The sequence below is a fragment of the Hemiscyllium ocellatum genome, chromosome 4 (assembly GCF_020745735.1).
Source record: "Hemiscyllium ocellatum isolate sHemOce1 chromosome 4, sHemOce1.pat.X.cur, whole genome shotgun sequence".
Taxonomy (NCBI): Eukaryota; Metazoa; Chordata; class Chondrichthyes; order Orectolobiformes; family Hemiscylliidae; genus Hemiscyllium; species Hemiscyllium ocellatum.
In genome coordinates, this window is record NC_083404.1 from 45470419 (window position 1) to 45494819 (window position 24401).

General features: G+C 41.2%; 1 protein-coding gene across 1 annotated transcript; it reads left to right on the forward strand.

The window, feature by feature from the left end:
- The first annotated feature begins 1229 nt into the window (after window positions 1–1229).
- On the forward strand, window positions 1230–24188 carry galr1a (galanin receptor 1a). The gene is made up of 3 exons (XM_060823967.1): window positions 1230–1883; window positions 12258–12323; window positions 23871–24188. The coding sequence occupies exons 1-3, from the start codon at window positions 1230–1232 to the stop codon at window positions 24186–24188; spliced, it is 1038 nt and encodes a 345-aa protein (XP_060679950.1).
- Window positions 24189–24401: the final 213 nt, after the last annotated feature.

The window sequence follows — 24401 nt, forward strand, 5'->3', positions numbered from 1 at the left end:
ACTTGTTGTTTCAATCATTCACATCACACCTATTGCAGGACTTGAGCACAAGTCTTTCCTGTGTGTATGTGGGGGTGACAATGTAGTGATGGCGGCGCTACTTTGAAGGGAAAGGGAGTAATTCCTGCTGTCCCGGCCAGTGTCTATCCCTCAGACACGTCGCAACACGCAGACTCCATAATGATGACTAACTGCTGTTGTGGAATCTTACTGTGCGTGACTTTGGAAGCTGCTTTTCAAAAGTACTGGATTGCTTGTAAATAGACTTTGGGAGGTGGTCGCCACAGTCACCATATAAATGCAATTATTCTTTTAGGGGTTGACGACAAACCTATTTGAAATAGCTGGTGAGAAGGGTGGTTTTGTTTGAAAGTCCCTGAACCTACAATATCTCTCATTTCCGTTCCTCTACAGAAATCCTCACTGGTTAACATCTGTTGTCAAATGCCTAACTAATGTTTACAACGGAGTGTTAATCTGGGGATGATTTTGATTTGAAAAATTGTCACAACCCCCCAAAAAATACAGGATATCATTCCCTCTGGAGCAACGCCGTGACTATCTAACAAAAAATTAAACTTTCAAGGATGGAGGGGGAGGGGGTGAATCCTCTCTCGCATGATATCTGTCACTTTCACCACAAGTACAGAACAGGTCGTGGGACTGGAGTGTGTGGGTGTGTGTGTGTGTGTGACTAGAGCGTGGAAGCTCAGAGCTCCAGAGAGATGCTTGTCAGAGACAAGCTAGCAGGCTGTGAAGCGTGCACTGAGTTAGCAGTAGAGGCGCCCACTTCCTCGGCTATCAATAAAGAGAGGGTGGAAAACGAGAATTAGCTCCTCTCTGCGGCCACCGACCAAATATATATTAAAATAAAACCAAGGTGGAGAAAGGGGAAGAAATCAGAGTGAGATAGACAGACAGAGAGAGCAGGGGAATCATTGGGAGAGGAAAAGGTGCAGGAGCGAATCGAAACAGTTTTTCCAACTCCTCGGCAAACGGCATTCTACAAGTAGGTACGATGTGAATGTTAGAAACTACAAGTCAAGACACACTAAGTTTTGGGGATGTGTTCATTAAAAGATTTAGAGAACAGCGTTTAAACAGTCTTTCAGCTGTGAAGCAAGCCATTAGATTGCATTAATTTTCGAGCAATCTTAAACTTTGCAAATGTCCTCAATGTCCGTGTAATAATGTGCTTGATTGTTACAGTTTAATCCCGGTCGGTCGATATGGACGAGAACCAAAGCAGTATAGAGAGCAATGAGACCGCGGCAGGGGAGTCGGCCGCAGGAGAGCAGCAGCAGATCAGCGTGGACAGTTTCATTGTCCTCTTCATCTTCAGCCTGATCTTCTGCCTCGGGGTCCTGGGCAACTCGCTGGTTATCACGGTGCTGGCCCGCAGCACACCGGGCAAAGCGCTCAGCACCACCAACATCTTCATCCTCAACCTGAGCATCGCTGACCTCTCCTACCTGCTGTTCTGCATCCCCTTCCAGGCCACTTACTATGTCCTGCCCCGCTGGATCTTCGGCGGCTTCATCTGCAAGTTCGTCCACTATTTCTTCACCGTGTCGGTGCTGGTCAGCATCTTCACCCTGTCGGCCATGGCCGTGGACCGTTACATCGCCATCGTCCACTCGCGGAAGTCATCCTGCATTCGGGTGTCCAGGAACGCAGTGCTCAGTGTCATCTTCATCTGGCTCCTGTCCCTGGCCACCGCTTCGCCGGTCGCTTACTATCACATGCTGATTCGCAAGAAAGACCAGGGTCCCTTCTGCTGGGAGAACTGGAGCGTCCTCAGTCACAGGCAGATCTACAAGGTGGCCACTTTTGTGGTGGGTTACCTACTGCCCCTGCTTCTCATCTGCTACTGCTACGCCAAGGTAAGGTTAAGAAATGAAAAACAAAACTTTCCAACCTGCTACCCCTGGTTAATAGTTTTAAGTGGTTATAGTTTTGTGGTGGAATTAAATTCATTAATTCTTTTGGAATCATCCCTATCATTCAAAGCACTTTTTTCCAATCTCACCTCATACCCAGACAACTTTGATACAAGTCGAATTTATCCCGATTTCATTGTCATTCCATGGGATAAAGGACAGTGAAAGCAGGAAAGGTGTTTATTATTGTGAAGGCACGTTGATGATTCTGACTGCTGGGAATCCATATTCTTTGCTGACTGGATTTTGTAAATTAAACACATACACACACACGCTGCGCTGGGCCAGGGTGAAGATTAAGTGAACATCAATCTTGTGAATTCAGCTAGGATTGAAGGTTTTTGTTTAAATTTCAAAAAATATATTTTATTCACAAATATCTATATGTATATACATACAGTCACTAAAGCAGTTCGGTTCTGTACAGGAGTACATGAAGAAAACAAAAACATTGGAGTTTGACTCTGGGGCATTGTTCCCCAACCCCTAAGATTGCAATCTGCTGAATTCCTTCCTGTTAGACAGTGACCATTAAGTTGTGACGATTTAGTTCAAGACTGCAGTTTAGGGAAATAATGAGCTTCAGCAAGTGCAATAGTTGTTAAACTTCACAGACGTACACGCAAGTGCAAATGTTTGCATCGCTTTTGTGGATGGGTAGATGAATAATTTCTTTTGCTTATGTGAGCTGGTTTAATAATTACTGGTTCAGAATCCTGCAACTTTCTCACTTACAGAGCGGGTGTCCCTGCACCTCCTGGACTGCAGCAGTTCAAGAAGGCAGCTCACCATGACTACCTCCTCCAGGGCAGTTAGGGATGGACAATATATACCAGCCTTGCCATCTTCATGAAAGAACAAACAAAAGCAAAAATTCGGATCTATTTTACACAATCACTTAAGACCTTAAGTTCAACCCGTTCTGTGAGGAACAGATCTAATCAGACTTTCCTAAAATAAAAGGCAATTTTGGAAAGAAAAAAAAACTTATGGATTGACACATCCTGAAAAAAGTCACAAATTAAACTATTTTTTAAAAATTGCAATCAGTTGTTGAGAATAGTTGTTACAATGAATGAGCTAACCAAATACAGAAGACTACATTGGACATGGGGCATAAAGCAGCCCATGTAGCATTTATATGCCTCTTGAGACTTCACCATTTTTCTTCATCTAAATCTAATGCTTATACATCTCTATTGCTTTCTCTCCATATGATTCTTTACCTTCCTCCTAAATATATCTGTCTATTGACTATATTGTCTCCCGATGATCATTTATTCCACATTCTCATCACTCTTGATCTTCATTGAATAGCTCATTTCATTTCCAGGCTATAGATCTGAAATAAAGCTGTCTTTCCATTTCTCTCTACACCCTTCTTTTTTTCAAAGGATGCTAAATGAAATGATTTATTTTTAACCTAATCAGTCTTAATCCAGGTACAGAGAACTGCTGCTGACATTTCAGTGAATTGGCTCTCCAATAACAGATCACTGTAAGAGTACTTTGTATGAGAAGTGGAAAATGTGAACACTGGTTAAGCAGGAATCCTCTCAGAATTTGAAATGAAGCTACATGGCTGAGGAGCTGCAGATGCTACTTTCTACCTGGACAGGTTGTCACTCATCCAGGAGTATTCAATGTTTATACTCGATAGCAGAAGTTTCCCCATTATCAACTTGCAATCATTTTGAGCAGAAAGTGAGATGAATGTTTTGATTGCTTTCAAAATTGATTATTCACCTAAAGGCAGCAATTTCTCTGATCACTCTATGTAGAAGCACTGGAAATAACCTTTTGTGGTCATTTCCAGTGAGATTTTAAATATGTTTATTGTAAAACATGCCTTCACTTGACATACTGAATTGAGAAGTTCTTTCTGAGTATGGGTTAATGTGATGATCATTCACTGCCAGAGAAACATTTACTTTGTTGTAAATTGATGCTGCAATACAGTATTCAGATCACTTGATGGTAATCAGCATGATCTAGTTCAGGTTAAAAACATTCCTGATTACCAATCTTGAGAAATGTTATGACTTCAGAACAAGATATATTGGAACATTTCACCAGGAGTCTGAACACTTCCTGTTTTTATAAAAATAAAATATGATGGATACTGGAGGTGTGAAATAAAAGCAGAGTGCTGAAGAAACTCATCAGATCTGGCAGCATCTATGGTTCTGAAGAAGAATCACATTGGACTTAAACACAAACAAATAAAAAACTTTCAGGTAGCACATTCAGATCATAAAAATTCATGTTGTAAATATATTTTTTTCTCTTCTCTGTTCTGGCTTTTTTGACAATTATTTTAACTCTCTGTCACGATGAAACTGACCGTCCTCCCATTCAATACTATCTGAAACCTTTTGGTGGATTATAGATATTCTATTGCTTCAGATCACCAGTGCAGTAGCTTGTAAAATATTGATTTAGTTTTGCATTTTAAATTGTTTGGGAACTACAGGTTTTTAAACCATCCAAATAAAGGGTATAGAGATTTTCATTTAAATGTAAATTGTTGCATCAAATTGCATTCTCTATCTCAGTAATATACAGCCTCACAACTGCATCAATCCTTTATACTTTGGTAAATTAAACTCCCCAAGTTTATCTGTGCACAATGGACGAAAGTGCTGTCAGGTTTTTAGATAATTGCATTGATTTGCAATGAGAAGCAAATATCTGCATATCTAAATTTTCTTTCCTTCTACCTACAGCTGTACACCTCTGTGAATGCCAAGAGGTAGAAACTTACATACAGCTCTGAACAATGGGACGCTGTAGGAATTACCTTCAGTATATCAATTTTCCCTAACTTAATAAACATTTTTCTATAAAAAGATATAAAAAACTCATGTTAACACAGATTTATTTTACTAAAAATACAGAAAGTTTATTAGCAATGTTCTTTCATGCATTCTACAACAGCTTTCAATCTTGTAATTTGCCTAGTTCTTTTATTCGAAAATGTGATCATCACAGCTTTAGTGTTGTTATTTAGGCTTGGAATTTGATTACAAAATATAATTACAGACAAGGTGAACTCATTTCTTAGTTACTTACCTGTTGAGTTCCATGTGTAGCATTCTGAATGGTGGTTTGTTTGGTTTGGAAGTGTATCAGATGCAATGTTTTCTGCTCACTTTATGTCAATTGTTGGTGGAGTTCCAGTTTTACTTGTCAAAAGATTTAAGTATTGGAAAAAATCACCAGGATTTTTAAGGAAATTTCAGTTAAAGAAATGGCAATGGCATGGTAGCTCAATGGTTAACACTGCTGCCTCTTAGCAACAAGGACTTAGGTTCAATTCCACTCTTGGGCGACTGTCTCTATGGAGGTTGCACGTTCTCACTGTGTCTCTGTGGGTTTCCCCCAGATGCTCGAGTTGCTTCCCCACAGTCCAGAGATGTGCAGGTGGATTGGCCATGGTAAATGCAAGGTTACAGGGATAGGGCAGGGGTTTGGGCCCTGGGTGGAATGCTCTTCTGAGGGTCAGTGTGGACTTGATGGGCTGAATGACCTAATTCCACACTATAGGGATTCTATGATTCTATGTAGGTAGTGGAAATCTGGAAGGAAACCTGTTACTAAGTAAGTGCAAAGTTAGAAAGGTGGAGTGCAGAGGCAATATAGAATGAAGGACAGGAATAATTAAATGGCATTTGTTTATGGGATATGGGCATTTCTGGCCAACATTTATTGTCCACCTCTAATTTCTTCTTCTGTGAGTTTCCTTTTTGAATAGTTATAGTCCATCTAATGTAGTACACACATAGTGTTGTTAACAAGGGAGTTCCAGGATTTTGATCCAGAAATAGTGATGGAACCATGGTATTGTTCCAAATTTAGCCTGGATGGGAACTTGCAGTAGGTATTTTCTCGTGTATTTGCTATTGTTGTTCTTCAAGGTAGAGATTGCAGGTTTAGAATGGTGTATAAGGATGTAAGTGGTTAGAAGGGTTAACATTGAGGAAGGCTTTAAGCACTATCCAATAGGTCGATATCATGTAGACGTGTGGACAGAGCTTAGGATCTTAGATGATTAAATCAAACAGAGTCCTCCTTGTAGTCTCTGGCCTGAATCTTATCAGAAATGAGCTATTTGTCACTTCTTGTTGAGTTTCACGGACAGCTTCTATCTGGGAGAACAAATTAATTTTCTCATGATATCATCCCAAACTCACTTCATTATCTAGGTACTGCATCTCAATAGCACCCCACCTGATTCTCCCACTCGCCTTACCTGGTAAACGGCTGGTCGTTTACAGCCACACTGCAAGATTTGAGATGTTTGGCCAGACACTGGCAGACAAGGAGAAATTAGCAACTCACTTTGAGGTCAGTGAACTGAAAGTCCCAGTGATGGGGCGGTGCAGGTGAGAACAGGCCTTGTCCCTCAGGACCAGCAGCAGAGGGCATCACACCATGGCCTGCCAGATTCTCTAAGATTACTGCACGGATCAGTGAGGCATCAGATGTCCAGAGGAATACCCAGTGTTCTCCATCAGTATGAGTGCCATCGCCTTCTCTCTGCTATCTCACTGTTATTATATCTCTTTTACTGCACTTACCTCCCAGCAAGGCTCATGTTCTACCACTCTCACTGTAGCATGCAGCATCTTCACTCACTCAGTCTCTCTCATCAATCCTGCAAGGCTTCTGCACTGTCTGCTCACTCACTTACTGTGACCCTGCGGTCTCAGGCATGGAAGTGTTTGACTGCCTCCATAGACAAGTTGAGGCTGCCAAGAAGACTCAGGTCCAGAGGTCTCAGAGTCTGGTAGACATGTGCATCAATCTACTCTCCATTGCTCTACCCACTGGTGCTCAGTGGCTATGGCAAGGCAAAAGGGGGGTAGGGTCTTTGAGCTCACTGCCCCTTCCTTACAGGGAAACAGGGTGGTGGGTAGGCACTCTGCCAGAGGAGGAGACACTTACAAGGCCCACCAGATATGTCTTCATGGGACACTTCAGAGGTGGCTAGACCTTCTACCTCCACCCTGCCTGCATTTTCAACCCTGTGTGAGATTTTGAGAAGAATACATGCATGCTTCCAGGCCTCTACACACATATCTTAGCATTGCCAAACCAAATCACAAAAACAAACAGATTCCACTCTAGAGCAGACTCTGTCTAGTTCAGCCATAGACACAAGACTGCACCAAGACAAAGTGAGAGGGAAAGAAAGAAAACTTTCTGAGAGCACATAGGTGGCACCAGTGACACACTAATGTAAATAAGTTTTAACATTTGTAAATATATGTTCATCTTTCTTCATCAGCTGTGCATGTGTGAGTCTCCGACTAGCTACAACTGCAACTGCAACATTGAATGTACAAACCCCATCTCGTCTTTGTGCTGCATGATATTTGATGTGTGTGAATTGAGTCTCTCCTGCACCATAGCAGGTTACACATAAATGGTAGGTGATTGCTAGTAGGGTCAATCTTTACAGGTGGCAAAACATTGCTAATGCATTATAGCCATTAGTGATACTGATTTCCAATATTGTGTGATACCATCAAAAGTGCTTAGGGCAAGGATTTGGACTCCAGACAGCCAGTTAATGCCTAAGGTTCACACAACCTGTAGTGCCCTCCAAGGCTTTCCATTATTATTGTATGGGAGTCTGTGTAATGCAGTTGCCCTCTGAATGGATTGTCATCACTCAAAAGTGCATGGTGGCACAGTGGTTAGCACTGCTGCCTCGCAGCCCCAGAGACCCCAGTTCAATTCCTGCCTTGGGCAACTGTCTGTGTGGAGTCTGCACATTCTCCCTGTGTCTGCGTGGGTTTCCTCCCACAGTCCAAAGATGTGCAGGTTAGGTGAATTGGCCATGCTAAATTGCTTATAGTGTTAGGTGTAGGGGAATGGGTCTGGGTGAGTTGCTCTTCGGAGGGTCGGTGTGGACTTGTTGGGCCGAAGGGCCTGTTTCCACACTGTAAGTAATCTAACCTAAAAGTGAATCTGCCTCTCTCTCAGAATGAATTAACTTATTCCACTCACCCTGGATGTGGTCACAGCGGATTTCATCTTCATTTTGCAGCAATTTGTTATTTTAGCAGCAGTATGTACTATCAACAAGATGCACTGCAGAAATTCACCAAAGCTCCTTAGGCAGCACTTTCCAAACCCGTGACCACTTTATCTTAAAGGGTAAAGGCAGCAGATAAATGAAACACTACCAATTTCAAGTCCTCCTCCAAGCCACTCACCATCTTGATGTGTCACTGAGTCAAAGTCTTGTAACTCCCTTCTTAACAGCATTGTGGGTCTACCTACAGCACATGGACTGTCATGGTTCATGAAAGCAGCTCACCACCACCCTGTCGGGGCAACTAGGGATGGGCAATAATGCTGGCTCAGCCAGGGATATCCACATTCCCCGACTGAATAAAAGAAAAAGGTCCCCACTCAACCCTTCTATTTAGGATCTGTCCCCCTATCAAAGCCTGACTGTTGATGACTCCCTCTCCCTCATTACCTTTTTTTCCTTCATTCACTGTTGTCTCCCCTTCCTCCATTATATATTGAATTGACCTCCTGAATTCCGCGAATGTTTGCTTCCAATCGCCATAAGAAAGTTTCCCAGATTCTCTCCCACAACAGAGGATCTTGATAGCCCCCTCCCTTGACTTTACTGATCCTAAGGACAGACCATGGCCCACCCCCATGGCTGACTTAGCCAGAAATCCCTGAACATTGAGTAAGCAAACCCCTGAATTATATCTGTACCTTCCCTGGGATTCCCTGGACTGGTTATATTGAACTCACACGCCTGGAATGTAAAGGTCAAGACTTGCCTGACCCTGACCAGCTTGAGGACCTTGACTGACCATGCCCAAGCATCCGGACTTAAAATAGAGGCTGCCCTTGTCTTACTGCACCAACTCCCTGACTGAAAGGTGTCTTGCTGGACCTTTCTGAAGACCACTCTCTTGAGACTTTGGGACATGGCTATTCATTTGAAACATGTGTCGGGTATTTTTTGTGTACTGTGACTGCTAATGGTCCGGATATGAGATTAATATAGCACGATAGCATAAAATATCATGTCCAACCCTTTGATTGATAACTGCTGGTGACCATAACTAGCTGCCTGGCTTTGGATCTGAGCTAAAAGGCAAGCCCGGATAGACGTTCTGAGAGCCTTAATGCTCTTCTTAGTGGGTAAGGCACCAAAGGGCAAGACAAGGCCTGGCTGCGCAAGGCTAAGCATTGAAGCAGGGACAAAGAGAGTGAGTGCTAAGTGCACAAGTGGTATACCCGAGTTCAACCAATGAATTGGGTGCCTGTCATTACATATAAAGCCCTTCCTGAAGAAGGGGTTATGCCCAAAATGTCGAATTTCCTGTTCCTTGGATGCTGCCTGACTTGCTGCACTTTTGCAGCAACACATTTTCAGCTCCTATTACGTGTAAAGTAACCTGGCAACAGGATAACAATGAAAGGTGCTATTATAGAGTCATAGAGATGTACAGCATGGAAACAGACCCTTCGGTCCAACCTGTCCATGCCGACCAGATATCCCATACCAATCTCGTCCCACCTGCCAGCACCTGGCCAATATCCCTCTAAACTCTTCCTATTCATATACCCATCCAAATGCCTTTTAAATGTTGCAATTGTGCCAGCCTCCACCACTACCTCTGGCAGCTTAACCAATGTCCTATACAGCCGCAACATGACCTCCCAACTCCTCTACTCAATACTTTGACCAATAAAGGAAAGCATACCAAATGCCTCCTTCATTATCCTATCTACCTTCGACTCCACTTTCAAAGAGCTACGAACCTGCACTCCAAGGTCTCTTTGTTCAGCAACACTCCCTAGGACCTTATCATTAAGTGTATAAGTCCTGCTAAGATTTGCTTTCCCAAAATGCAGCACCTTGCATTTATCTGAATTAAACTCCATCTGTCAAACATGCAGCATTGAAATGCAAATGCATATTGCTAATGGACAGGAGATGCTGGGAGTGCATGATGATGCAATGACAATGGAATGTATTGAATGCTAATGTGCATGGTTAAGGGGTTGTTGAGCACTGCCCATGCAATATGCCCTGAGATGTTGGTGGCGGGAGAGCAAAATGGAGCTCTGGAGGAGCAAGCAGTGAGCTGGAGTTGTCAGGTAATCGCTCAGACTTTTGTGTCAGTAATACTTGCCACATACTTTCTGTCTGATGGGTGGGAGGCAGCATAGTTGTGAGACAAGATTAGGTAGTAAAGAATGTGATAATGAACGATAACCCATATAAAATGACCTCTAGCTTGTTTCATCATCCACTAAGATTAGAATTTAATATTTTTGCTATTGAGTATGAAACCATGTTTTGATCTCAATCTTCTTCAAGTGTCAAAAGTTTACTAAACTAGTTAACATCATGAAACGATGGTCCAGGATCAGCTAGCCATAGAACAATGGGCAAATGAACAGTCAGTTAAGGAACAGTTGGTTGGAAAGCAACTAGTCAAGAGACAACTGTTAGAGGATTTCTTTGGCTTGTGTTGACATAAGAACAAAATCTAAACAGAAAACAGAATGGAGTTAGATTGACTGTGTTGGCAGATGAATTTAGTTTCACACTCCAGCAAAACTGAATTGAATTGAATTTATTGTCATGTGTACTGAGGCACAGTGAAAAGTTTTGTCTTGCGAGCAATGCAGGCAGATCACACAGTTAAGTAGCATAGAAATGGAATGCAAAATGGAAAACTGTGACTATATTGGACTGATAGAAATGTTGTCCATTGTTATCAACATTGAAGAGAGTTCAGACTGTAATAATAAGATGAGCACGGAGCTTGTCAATCCTTTCACTTTACAACCTTTCCCCTTTCTATGTTTTTTAAAATTATTTCCACTTATTATGGTCCTCTTACCTTCTTTTGATGACTTTGACTGCAGGCAGCTTTTCCTAGACCAGGCCCAGTAATGAGGTGGCTTCAAATGGCCCAGAATGGCAGTATAGCCCTGGCTCCTGGTGGGGCAGTCTCCTGGTGTGACGGTTTCAATTGGGAGGGGCAGTCTCCCAGTGCGGTGATCTTGTCCAGGAAGGGCAGTATCAGCCTAGAGTGTATTCTTGCTTCGGCACGGATGTCTTGACCCGTCATGGAGGTCTTCTTCAGCAGATTCCGGATATTCCAGCAGCCCAACATGAAGGTCCAATCCTGGTGCTGAGATCTTGGTTTAGCCTAGTCAGGCAGTTTTGGCCTGGTTTTCCCGTGCACCCTGAACCCTGGAACCATTACTTGAACTGTGATGAACTTTTTATTTTTTTCTTCTTCTAATTTATGACTTCTGTCATTAATTTAGGTGCCGTGGTATGGCGACTTATCAAACTTTCCATTGTATTTCTTTTTGTAAAAATACTCATGACTATAAAATGACTATTCTACACTATAATCAGCAAATCTTTGAAGGCACCACAAGCAATAAGGTAGACAATAAACTGTACATCCATTTGAGCTAATTGACAAACCTAAAACTGATATAATTCAAAGTGAAACAATGATTGGTGAACAAATAGTTACGACAAGTGCAAGTCTGATCTGAAATGCTGAGGCGACTGGGAAGAGAAAAGTTCCAAGCAGAATATCTGACTTCTTATCTTCCCAGGAAAGTCCTCAGCAACTTTTTCAGAGATCATGCCAAGGAAGATGCACTCCTCAAATAGGAAAAAAATGTGTTGGCTTCACTAAAAATGCAATGGTTCAGGGCAAATGAGAAGGCAAATGACCAACATAGTTTAATACTGAACTATGGGCAGATTCAGAATAAAAACCTGCAAATGGAATATGATGAGCAGATTGCTCATACATCATGGAAGGCTGTGAAGACACCAAGGTAAGTTACTGCAGTGCAACATGTAAGTGGTATTCACATGTATTCTGCCACGCTGCCTTGTGGATGATAGACAGGTTTTGGGGTGACTGGAGGTGCATTATGTGTCTCAGCCAATCTAGCCTCTGATCTATCCTTGCAGCCACAGTATTTATTTGGCTAGTTAAATCAAGTTTCTAGTCAATAGTAATGCCTAGAATGTTGATAGTGGTGGTATTCAGCAATGGTAATACCATTGAATATCAAAGGAAGAAATAGTTACATTTTCTCTTGTTGGAGATGTAAGGTCACCTGGATTGAAACACTAGCTTTTAACACCTTTGATGTGTGACCTGTTGAGTGCTAGCAGCATTTTCAATTTTCATCGCTAATTTAGTTTTTTTTTAGAAAATACCTAAAAGAAATGCTTGTGTTAATTGCAGACTATTCAGCAATCTTATGGTAATATTCTACTACTTTCAGGTGCTGAATCACTTGCACAAAAAATTACGTAATATGTCGAAGAAATCAGAAACATCTAAGAAGAAGGTAAGCTGATTGCACGATGACTTTTCCAATCCTACATCCTTTGAAATCTCTGTGCTCCTCCAAATCTGGCCCCATGTGCAGCCCCATTTTAATTATGCCACCATTGGTGATTTTGACTTCAACTGTCAGCCCTGAGTTGTAGAATTCCTTCTCTAATCCCTCCTACCTCAGTACCCTCTCTCTCACACTCCAAGACTCTCCCTAAAACCTATCTGATTACATTATTTACAGTGTGGAAACAGGCCCTTCAGCCCAACAAGTCCACACCGACCCTCCAAAGAGCAACCCACCCAGACCCATTCCCCTACATTTACCCCTTCACCTAACACTATGGACAACTTAGCATGGCCAATTCACCTAACCTGCACACCTTTAGACTGTGGGAGGAAACTGGAACACACGGAGGAAACCCACGCAGACACAGGGAGAATGTGCAAACTCCACACAGACAGTTGTCCGAGTCTCTGGCGCTGTGAGGCAGCAGTGCTAACCACTGTGCCACCTAAACTGTCGCCCAGTCTATTTGACCAAACTGTCCTCATTTTTCCTTATATGACCCAGAGTCAAATTTTGCTTTCTAACAGTCCTGTGGAGATCTTTGGAAAGTTTCACTATATTCAAGGTGCTGTATAAATGCAAGTTGCTGTTGATAGAGGATAGCATTCATTAAGAATAGATATACTGGAGATGAAACGATTTTGCCAGTATGCATAGACCGGTAGTCTAGTGTAAGGTAAAGAAGCAATAATTCAGGCAAAGACATATGGACATGGCAATTGGATGATGATTCATTACCATCTTTGTCAAAGTGCAATAATATCTTCAGATACATTTTGGATTCATCTTGAAATGGTTTAATTCAGTGAAGATGATTGGTAGGATTGTGGTATCTGCCAGTCTGAGAAAAATATTAAGATGAATAGGACTTTCTCCTTTATTGAGAAACATGAGGGAATGTTGTAGCTGGGGTACCAAACACAGTTTGTTCCGAAATTTCTTTGATAGAAAGCATGTACCAAAGCACTGGAGTCTGCTCAAGGCTACTCCACATTCAATAGTGAAAAACAGATAATCCACATAACTTCCTTAGCCTCATTTTTTTTTTCACAGTGAAAAACAACAAGTGTGTAAATATTTAATTATATTCCACTGTCAGGAAGAAAGGAAACTCCCGAGTGGCCATTGATAAGTAGTGCTCTTCTCAGAGGGCAATGCTGCGTGTTCAAACAGGGATCAAATCAAAATAGAGTTGGAGGGGGAAATAATACACTCCACTCCCTGCAGTGCCCACCTTTTCTTGAAAGTCTCAAGGATGTTTGTGGACATCGCGTGTTCCTTCTCCAGGGACACCAGGGCTGTGACATAACCGCAGACGAGGGGCAGGCAATCAACCCCAACGACACGAGTTATTTCATATTATGAGTTAGCTTAACAGCTAGAAATCATGGTAAGGAATAATAGTGGTGAACACTCAGACAAAAGTTCGTCAAGAGCAGTCATAGGAACCTAACAAGTTACACATGGGCAGGGCAATCTCATATGGCTACAAAGACTAATTCAGGAGAGTCATGTTCTACCCATGTAGCACACATACAGTGGTTACGAGGTGTAGTTATGAGTTGTTGGTTGCAGTATTGGCACCAGTTGGCAAGTTACTGTAAGCACTAATTACTTTGGTGGTACATGTCAGCGTCCAGGTGATGCTTCCACTTTTCTCCATTCTCAGTGAATATCTCCCATGCATGAGAATCAATGTTTAGGGCCTTCATGTCACACTTGCACGTGGAGCATTAGGTATTCTGCTCACCATATTGTTCCGCTGTCCTCACCATGCAGAAAATCAATTAGTGTGCATTCATCTCCCATCCTGTGAATGGCATCTTGATCTTTCATCTTTGAATTAACTCAGCATCATCAACACTTACTTTCAGGCCAAGTATCAACAATAAGATATTATAGCATCATCCATGTTCAGATGAGGCAATCAATGTCTTTAAGAGGGAATTAAGCATTTGAAAAGAAATGCTCCCAATTACAAAGTACCCCATCTTATTCTCAACCACTGCATAACTAATGGATTACTTATAAAATTTATTATAACAATTGTAACTTTCCATTTCCAAGTAAAATGAATAAATAAGCAACTCGTTTCTATTTTGGTGGTGTTGGCTAGATGAGGAATAATAATTAAGAAATCAAGACAGCATAACATTAGTTTTCAAATAGTGTCATTTCATGTTTTATAATATCCACCTGAACAGATTTTGTACATATCTGAATGCCAGCACCTCCACATGACACAATGCTTTCATTGTTAATCATTGGTAGCATGTGGGAACCACTGGTATAGTCAGCATTTAAACAGCAGGTAACCTCAAAGTTTTTCAAAAACAATAAATTCTTTCCTTGTATTAATGTCACTCATTTTGCCCACCCAAATAAAACCCAACAGTTTCTCAGCTCTATTGATTAGATGTTTTCTGGAATTTGCTCACAGTGTGTAGAAGCAAAATGGAATATACCTAGACACTCCATCTACAATACTGTTGTCTCAGTATTTGGAAAGTAATAGTAACAGATTTGAGTTTAATATCACTGTGTTGGAGCCTGTCATTGAAACTACACAACCTACTCTCATTATTTATAACAGAGACCTGAATGAGAAGACTCTGAATGTACTAACGCCCACTTGAAGTAAAGTCCAACAGTGACTACTAGTTGCATTTTTGCCTGACATTCGTAATATTCTTTGACCCAGTCAATGCCAGAATCAAAAAGGCAAACAAGTCCATCAATAAAGATAAGAGCTTAGGTGCAAACAAAGGTACTAGAGGTCATCACTAACAGCAACTAACATTTGGAAAGTTAGGTGGAACAGTTGCACTTTGGAGTGGACACTTTAACCATGGAAGGTCTAGATAACAATAAAAGCCTGCTTGTAATGATGGAGTGAATATTAAATTCATGGTGGAAGAGCTTAGTAAAGTTGTTAATTCACTTTCCATTAACAAATTTCCAGGTGCCGATGCTGTACTGTGAGTTCACATGTGAAATCAGCGCTCCTGCAACATCTGCACAACCTTCTTTCTCTCTGTTTCGGAGAGAGAGAGAGAGAGAGAGACCTGTGCCCCACCACACACATGATGTGCAATGATTTTGACTCCATAAAAGGGTATATCAGTGATTGTACCAACAATTGAGTCATCTCCTTGCTTAGCCTTTTGGGAAATATTTTTAACCATATTGTCCTTGTAAGCCTGCAGATTGTGGCTGAATGCACAACCTTGCACAAGCCCAGCATGGTTTTAGAACAGGAAGATTGATAATTGACCTTCTTAGTCATGAGCTTTTTACTCCAAAAGCTTTAAGAGAAACATCTTGAACAAAGGAGACCAATATATATTGCCTTCATCAATTTCACCAAGTTATTCAGCCATGCAAGGTTTGTGAAGGTTTATAGCTCTGGTTGAGGTTTAGGGTGCAGCTTTGCTCGCTGAGCTATAGGTTTGATATCCAGACGTTTCATTACCTGGCTAGATAGCATCATCAGTGGCGACCTCCAAGTGAAGTGAAGCTGTTGTCTCCTGCTTTCTCTTTATATGTTTGTCCTGGATGGGGTTCCTGGAGTTTGTGGTGATGTCATTTCCTGTTCGTTTTCTGAGGGGTTGATAAATGGTATCTAGATCTATGTGTTTGTTTATGGCATTGTGGTTGGAGTACCAGGCCTCTGGGAATTCTCTGGCATGTCTTTGCTTAGCCTGTCCAAAGTTAGATGTGTTGTCCCAGCCGAATTGGTGGGTTTTTTTTCATCCGTGTGTAGGGCTACGAGGGAGAGAGGGTCGTGTCTTTTTGTGGCTAGCTAGTGTTCATGTATCCTGGTGGCTAACTTTCTTCCTGTTTGTCCTACGTAGTGTTTATGGCAGTCCTTGCTTGGAATTTTGTAGATGACGTTGGTTTTGTCCATGGGTTGTACTGGGTCTTTTAAGTTTGTTAGTTTTTGTTTGAGAGTGTTGGTGGGTTTGTGTGTTACTAGGATTTCCGTGGGGTCTTAGTGGTCTGGCTGTCATTCTGAAACTTCTTTGATGTATGGTAAGGTGGTTAGGGTTTCTGGCTGTGTTTGGTCTGCTTGTCTTGGTTTGTTCTTGAGGAATCTGCGGACTGTATTTTTTGAGTATCCGTTCTTCTCGAATATGTTGTATGGTTCTCCTCTGTTTTCCGAAGTTCGTCTGTGCTGCAGTGTGTGGTGGCTCATTGGAATAGTGTTCTGACACAGCTCCGTTCGTGTGTGTTGGGATGTTTGCTGATGTAGTTAAGTATTTGGTCAGTGTTTGTCGGTTTTCTGTATATGCAGGTTTGTAGTTCTCCGTTGTCCTTTCTTTCGACTGTGAAGTCCAGGAATGCGAATTTGTTGTCGGTTTCTTCCTCCTTGGTGAACTTTATGCTTGTGAGGGTGTTGTTGATGATGTTAAATGCCTCTTCTATCGTGTTTTATTTTGTGATGACAAAGGTGTCATCTACGTAGCAGACCCAGATTTTTGGTTTGATGGTTGGTAAGGCTGTTTGTTCTAGTCTTTGCATTACCACTTCTGCTATGAATCCTGATAGTGGAGAACCCATGGGTGTTGTTTGTAGATTATGTTGTTGAAGGTGAAGTGGATGGTGAGGCACAGGTCCCCTAGCTTCATGATGTTTTTGTTGGTAATGTGATTGATGGTGGTTGGGGTATGTGTGATGGTCTCTTCTAAAAGTGTGGTAAGTGTTTCCTTTGCCAGGTCGATGTTGATGGAGGTGAACAGTGCTGTTACGTCGAATGAGATCATTGTTTTGTCTTCCTCTGTTTTGGTGTTTTTGATGATTTTTAGGAATTCCTGGGTGGAGTGGATGGAGTGCTGTGACTCTCCTACTAGGTATTTCAGTCTTGCATGTAGTTCTTTGGCCAGCCTTTAAGTTGGTGTTCTGGGTAGTGAAACTATGGGTCTGAGGGGGGCTCCTGGTTTATGGATTTTTGGTAGTCCGTAGAATTGTAGGGTGTTGGCCCCATCTAGTTGCATTTTTCTGGAATTCGGTCTTGTTTAATTGTCCGGAATTGTGTAATTTCTTAGGAGATATGTATTTTTGTTTCCTAGTTGTGGGGTTGGGTCTAGCGCCACCTGTTGGTAGGTGTTGGTGTCTGCGAGTAGTGCATTGGCTTTCTCTATGTAGTCCCTTCTGTTCAGGATGACTGTGAGCTGACCCTTGTCTGCAGGTAATATAACGATGTTTTTGTCTTTTTTGAAGTTTCCTAAGGTTTTCTTTTCTTGTGTATTCAGTTTGTTTCCTTCCCTCTTTCAGCTCAGAGTAGGCGCAACTGTCTGTCTGATTGTTTGTTGTGTTTCTTCCATGAGTTTGTTGTCCTTCAATGTGGTTTCTAATGCTGCTAGGAAATCCTTCTTGTCAGCGTCTCTAGTCCTTTTACTAGTACCGCTTTTTCTGTTTGATAGGGTTCGGTCTGCTAAGTTCTTTATCCTTGCCCCTGTGTTATTGGTTTTGTCTTTGTTTGTGAGTTTTTTCTTCAGGTCCCGATTTTTCTTTTTCCAGCCATGTAAACAGGGACAGTCTATTTAAGCTGCTGGTGAAAATTGGCTACAAACAGAAAATGCTGCAGAGATTCAGCATTATCTGTGGAGAGAAATAAAGGTAACATATCATGTCTGGTATGACCTTTCTTCTGAACTTCTTCAGAAAATTGGCTACCACTTAAGCTGCTTAGTGCGATCTCCTTCTATGACAAAACAATAGCTAAAGTCAGCTATTTCAAAGCAACTGAGGATCCCTTTAATATTCACAATCTGGTCAAACTCGACTGAGTTCTGGCATCAATAGTCTTTGGCTTAATGTTCTCTTTTACTGCTGCCATATGCTACATAGGATGTTTACTTACATATCAGAGCTGATGGAAAGCTGTTCAGCCTTGCTTGTCTAATAAACAAGGCAAAGTTGTGCTAAGTTCTTACTGGAGAGCTGTTTTATAGTGATGAAGTCACACCACCATTCCATAATGAGGACCACTATCAGCTTCAAATAGTTAAAATCTCTCACAATGGTAAGTGCTTGGTTTGACTATCTGCAACAGGTAAGCACATGTTATGATCCAAGATGTTGCCATACAACCATTTATCGATATTAATGCATTTTTGATCGTGACACTGAGGGTCTGCAATCAACAGCAATCTGTCAGTTGATGCTGGAATCATCACAAAAGCTGAGGCTATTATGCCTAAGTGGGTGTGGAACAATGGCAGCCTGATTGAGAACATCAAATTATATCAAGACTGAATCCGCAGTGCACCTTTCTTTCCACATTCTCTGTCTCAGAACTAACCTTAACATCTCTTGTCAGGACAGAGCTCCTGGAGTTTGTTAACTGCATATAGTCATTGCTAAGGCCATGATCTTTATGCTGGCTCAGCCAAATTCATTGGTCGATACACAAAGACCTTCTGCACAGTGAACTGTTCACTGGGTTGCAAACTTTTGGGCTTCTATACCTTCATCAGCAGCTAATCTGTGATCAGTGAGAGCTGAAGCTAGTGGACATTGATACTGATTAAAAAAAGTTAGCCACTGATTGCTTTGACTTCTGGAAGTATGTTGAGGAGCCAAGTAAAAATGAAGAGCTTAGCTGATCAAGAATTGGGCCAACAGAAAACAGAAGCCAGCAAAATGTGCACCTTCTCCTCCTGCTAATCCAACTGCAATACCAGAGTGGAGTTCTTCAGCAACACCTGGCGATATTTAACATAGAGTTGACCATCTTGACAAAATCCTTTGTTTTGTGAGATGGAAGGTTGCCATTGTCTTCCTCATGTTTTATTGACCTTGAGAAGGTATAGGGGAATTGGGTAAGGATGATAGATTTCCTTCTCTCAAAGGCAGAAAACAATAATTAAATGGCCAACAAGACTGGTACTAGGGTTGGAATTTCCCTGCTGAGGGCAGGTTGGCAGGTGATGGGGGTGGGGGAAAAGGGGCTATACAATTAAGTGTCATGGCAGCTGTTGTTTACCCTCTCTCACCTGCCCTTCAGTATTTTACCCGATATGGGGCAGGCTGCCATCATGGGTGTCAGGTCAAGCCATCATCGATGGACTGTGTGCAGTTGTCTTCTGATCAGGTTCCCTGTACCCACTGGGGGCATAAAGCCCCTTCCCACTGAATTCTTTCCCAGACCGTCCAGCATTTACGCTGCTCATTGCCTTGCCAATCCTACCCCCATTGCTTAGGTCTGCCAGACTGGCCCTAAGAGAGAGCCAGGACCTTCCTGTAAGTCTGGACTGGGTATTAGCTGCAATTTTAAGAGTAAATCATTCATTGATTTGGATGAAGAAGTGGATCAGTCATGATCATGAATCACTCCTGCATGATTTGCGCTGCGCTTCCAGGATCTTGTAATCAAACTCCCCGTGAGCTCCAACGAATTGCTGGATATGTCCTTTGTGTATTAATTGAACTTTGTAGCATTTTGTGAGGTAAGGACACAATTAATAGAGTAGTAAATATTCTGCAAAATCCACTCAACAGCTCCATTCCAATAAGACTAAAACAAAAATATTGATTCCCAATCCTGTAACTAGGAAATCATTCCAAGAGGTTCATGCTTCAAACTGAACATATTTAAATTTAATCTTCCTGCTTTTCTTCAATATCTCCTCACCTGTCTTCTTTACACAATACAATGTTCTGCATCTAATTTGACTGTAATCTATCTTATTCCCTATTCTGGTTCTCCTACACATAAATTAAATAACTGACAGATAATAGGTCCATTACCCAATGGCTCCCCATCATCAGCTCACCATTGCAGCAGTTCTGCTGCATAGTTAGATTGAGAAAAAGATTCAATCCATGGTGTTCAAGGAAATACTGGGGCTATTGGTTTTCAAGTTACAGATTTTTGAGTGTAAATGACTGTGAGAATAAAAACAAGACTTTGCAATCATGGTATGGAACCTCACTTTACGCCTGACCTTAGATACTGCCTCATACTACATTTGATACACTGACAAAGTGTTATTAATAAAGAGACAGACTTCTCTACAGCAGTCAACACAATGCAGCTCAAAAGAAGTACTGAATAGTAATGTTTCCTTGGTTACACATTACGTTGGTGAGGTACTAATGGAATTGATCATAACACCGAATGGAAAAGCTTTGTTGTTTTAAAGTGAAAAGGAATCTTCTTAGAAATGCTATGAGTGCTTTTTTTTACAGAAATATCAATTTCATTTTCAATGCTAGAAGCAATGTACTTTAGTTATCAAGAAAGTTAAAGATTAGACCGTATCTTAGCATATTCAAGAATTTGTGGAGTACTTCACATTCATGACAGTTTGGCTTGGCTCAAGCTTTGAGCTTTAGCTGGAGATTTCACAGAATCTCTGATCTTCTCTTGAGTTATGCTCTGAGAAAGAAAAAAGATGTGAGTTTACTGTATTTCTCCTCCTTTCCATTATTATTTTGTGAGCAGCTTCACCTGCCTTTGAGATGCTCATTCATTATTTTCTATTTGCTAACCTTCATAAATGTCAGACTATCCAAAACTCTGCTGCCAGTGTTTTAGCTCACAGCAAGTCCTGTTCCCCTATCAACCATATGATGGAAGATTACATACTGAGAATACCTACATGGGTTCTCTGTCAAGAAAAGTCTTGATTTTAACATACTCATTCTTGATTTCAAATCCTTCTATGCATTAACCTGTCCCTATCTCTGGAATTTCCTTCTGGCCCATGACCTTCTTGGATTATAGTGCTTGTCTAATTGTGACCTCTTGTGCATCCTAATTTTTAATTACCCCACCATAATGGGTCCCTCATTCAGTTGCTTCGCCCCCCCATGTTGGAGAGACATACAGCACAGGAAAAGACCTTTCAGTTCAATTCATCCATGCCGACCAGGTTTCCTAAACTAAACTAGTCCTACTTGCCTGTGTTTAGCTCGTATCCCTATAAACCTTTCCTATTTATGTCCCTGTCCAAATGTCTTTTAAATGGTGTAACTCTACCTGCATTTATCACTTTCTCTGGCAGTTCATTCCACATACAAGCCACTCTCTCTGTGAAAAAAATGTCCCTCATGTCCCTTTTAAATCTTCCTCCTGTCACTTTAAAAGCATGTCCTCCAGTTTTGAACTGCCCTATCCTAGAGAAAACGTCTTTGCTATTCACCTTATCTACGCCAGTCATGATTTTATAAACCTCTATAAGGGCACACCTCAACCTCCTACTCTCTGGTGAAAAAGTACCAGATCATTCAGCCTCTCCTTATAACTCAAATCCAACAAATCCTTGTAAATCTTTTCTGAACACTCTCCAATTTAATAATGTCCTTCCTATAGTAGGGCGACCAGAACTGTACACAGTACTCCAAAAATGATCTCAGTAGCAACCTGTATAAGCACAACAATACATCACAACTCAGACCATTTCTTCATATCTATTATGTCCAAACTCTAATTGCATCTGACTGCCCCTATCAAATCTTCTCTTGACTGCTCTCCAAGAAATAAAAACCAGTCCATTTCTCCAACCTTTCCACATAGTGAAAATTCCTCATTTTTGTAATCATTTCACAACTTTGTTGCTTTTGTAATCTTGGCTTTTGTAAAGCCTGGGTTACTGTATTCCTTAACTGCCCTCTGAACTGTCTTGCCCCTTCAATGATTTATGCAGATAGAAATTCAGGTCCCTATTCTACTGCACCCCCTTTCGAATTACATCTTTCCTTTTACAGTATCTGTCTGCATTTTTCCTACCAAAGTGAATCACTGCACATTTTCTGCATAAATTCCATCTGCCAATTGCCTACACATTCCACCAACCTGACTGTCCTTTTGAAATTAATCGCTATTCATAATAATTGATTCACAATAATTTCAAATTTTGTACCATCTGCAAATTTAGTTTTACCCTGCGCACTAAGGGTCATTATTATAACAGGGAGAATAAAGGTCCTAATACTAATCCCTGAGAAATTCCACAATACATATTCCTCTGATCTGAAAACAACCATTTAGGACTATTCTTTGTATCCAGTCACTCAACCAAATTTGTATCCATATTCTAATGCATTTTATTCTATGAGCTCTAACTTTTCTCTCAAGTCTGTTTTGGGGAACACTATCAAATGTCTCAAGAAGTCCATGCACATCACATCAACAGAATGACTCTCATCAACTCTTTCTGTTACCTTATAAAAAAAACTAAAGTTAGTTGAACATAATTTGTCTCAGCAAATCCACCTGCTTTCCTTAATTAAGCCATATTTATCCATGTGGCTATTAATTTTGTTACAAATCATTATTTCTAATATAATTCCCCTCACTGAAGCTCTATAATTACTGGGATCACTGTAACATTTTGTCAAATGTTGGCGTAGCATTTGGGATTCTCGAGTCCTCTGCCACCATCCCTGAGTCTGTGAAAGTTGGAAAATGAAGGACAGTGTGTCTACAATTCCCAATCTGACTGCTTTCAGTAGCTTTGGATGCATTTCATCCCATCCTGGTGCCTCTAAGTACAAAATGCCTGCCCAATACTTCCTCCTTATTAATTCTAAACCTTCCAAGTGTCTTTCACCATAATCTGAACAGCATCTTCTTTCTTGATGAAGACAGATGCAAAGTATTCATTTCATAATCAGCCATGCACCATACCTTCATAAACAAATCTCTTTATTGCTCTCTAATCCTCCTCTTCCAATCAACTGTTTAAATGCTGTCATGTGGAAAACTCTGCTTGATGTCATTTTAGACAAATATGTTTTCAATATATTTTAATGAAATAGGATTAAGTATGCACTTAATAGCATTCATGCTGACTACATTTCAAACTTTCTTTTTGGCTGTGACATAGTTTTGAGATAGTCTTATGTGGTATATTATGTTACATAAATTCAAGTTCTTCATTTCCTTCAATGGTGTTTACTGTTTTGAATGAACACCTGGGATGAAGGCAACATAAAACCAGCTATAATACATTCCTTTAACCCGAGAAAGAGCAAATGATTTTGGAATTATACAGCACCTGTAACAGAATAAAACCACCAGAGCAAGGTTTCCTTTAAGCTGGTGAGTGTGTGGCCACGTGACAATCTTGAATGTAACAAACAGGATTGGCGAGTCAACATTTCTTCTAATGTGCAAATGTGTGGGTATATGGTAAGCAAGAGGAATCTACAATGTCTCAAACGTGCTGTACACAAGAAAGAAAGATTAGTGAGAACAATAGTCTTCTTTGATTTCAGGATTGGCTAAAAGGAGAAGTGAGAGGGAGAGAACCCCTGAGCTTAGAAGTAAATGTTGTCTGATAATGTTCCTAGAAACCCCTTTGGGCTTTTTTACTCAAGTAAAAGTGCTTTTTGCTTGCAAGTTATTGCTGTGGGCAGCTGCATCAATGAGGAACAAAGGAAACAGGGGATGGGAAGGAAAAACAATGAAAGGACTTATTGATTGATCTCAAGTAACAAATGCTTCCTATTTCCTTTCTTTTTCTATCCCATTCCCTCCAGACTGCCCAAACTGTGCTGGTGGTGATTGTCGTCTTCTGTGTTTCCTGGCTACCAAACCATGTGATCAACCTGTGGACTGAGTTTGGCAGTTTCCCACTCACGGATGCCTCCTTTGCCTTCAGGATAGCCGCACACTGCCTGGCTTACAGCAATTCCTCTGTCAACCCTATCATTTATGCCTTCCTTTCCGAGAATTTCCGCAAGTCCTACCAGCAAGTGTTCAAATGTAAGATCCGCAGCACCTCCCCCTTAAATGATGGCAAGGAATATCGAACACAGTCTGAAGTCGTGCCATCTACCAGCTGTACCAATGTGTGAGTGGTGAATCTGGGTAAGGTGTAGCACGGGAGATGGTAATACTGTAATATTCACCATACATGTATTTTATGTTAGTGCAAACAGGCTGTTGAGTTACTGGAGCCAAGGACTGCAGATTTCTCTGGAGCATGATGCTTGGTAGTGAGCAAGCACGAAGCTGTGACAGTGTTCAGGAGGATATTAGGCACAACATGAGAGTAGAATTCAGAACAA

Coding starts and splice junctions, on each gene's coding strand:
- galr1a (XM_060823967.1), top strand. CDS start 1,230: ATGGACGAGAACCAAAGCAGTATAGAGAGCAATGAGACCGCGGCAGGG. Junction 1,884..12,257: donor TCTGCTACTGCTACGCCAAG/GTAAGGTTAAGA, acceptor TACTACTTTCAG/GTGCTGAATCACTTGCACAA. Junction 12,324..23,870: donor CAGAAACATCTAAGAAGAAG/GTAAGCTGATTG, acceptor CATTCCCTCCAG/ACTGCCCAAACTGTGCTGGT.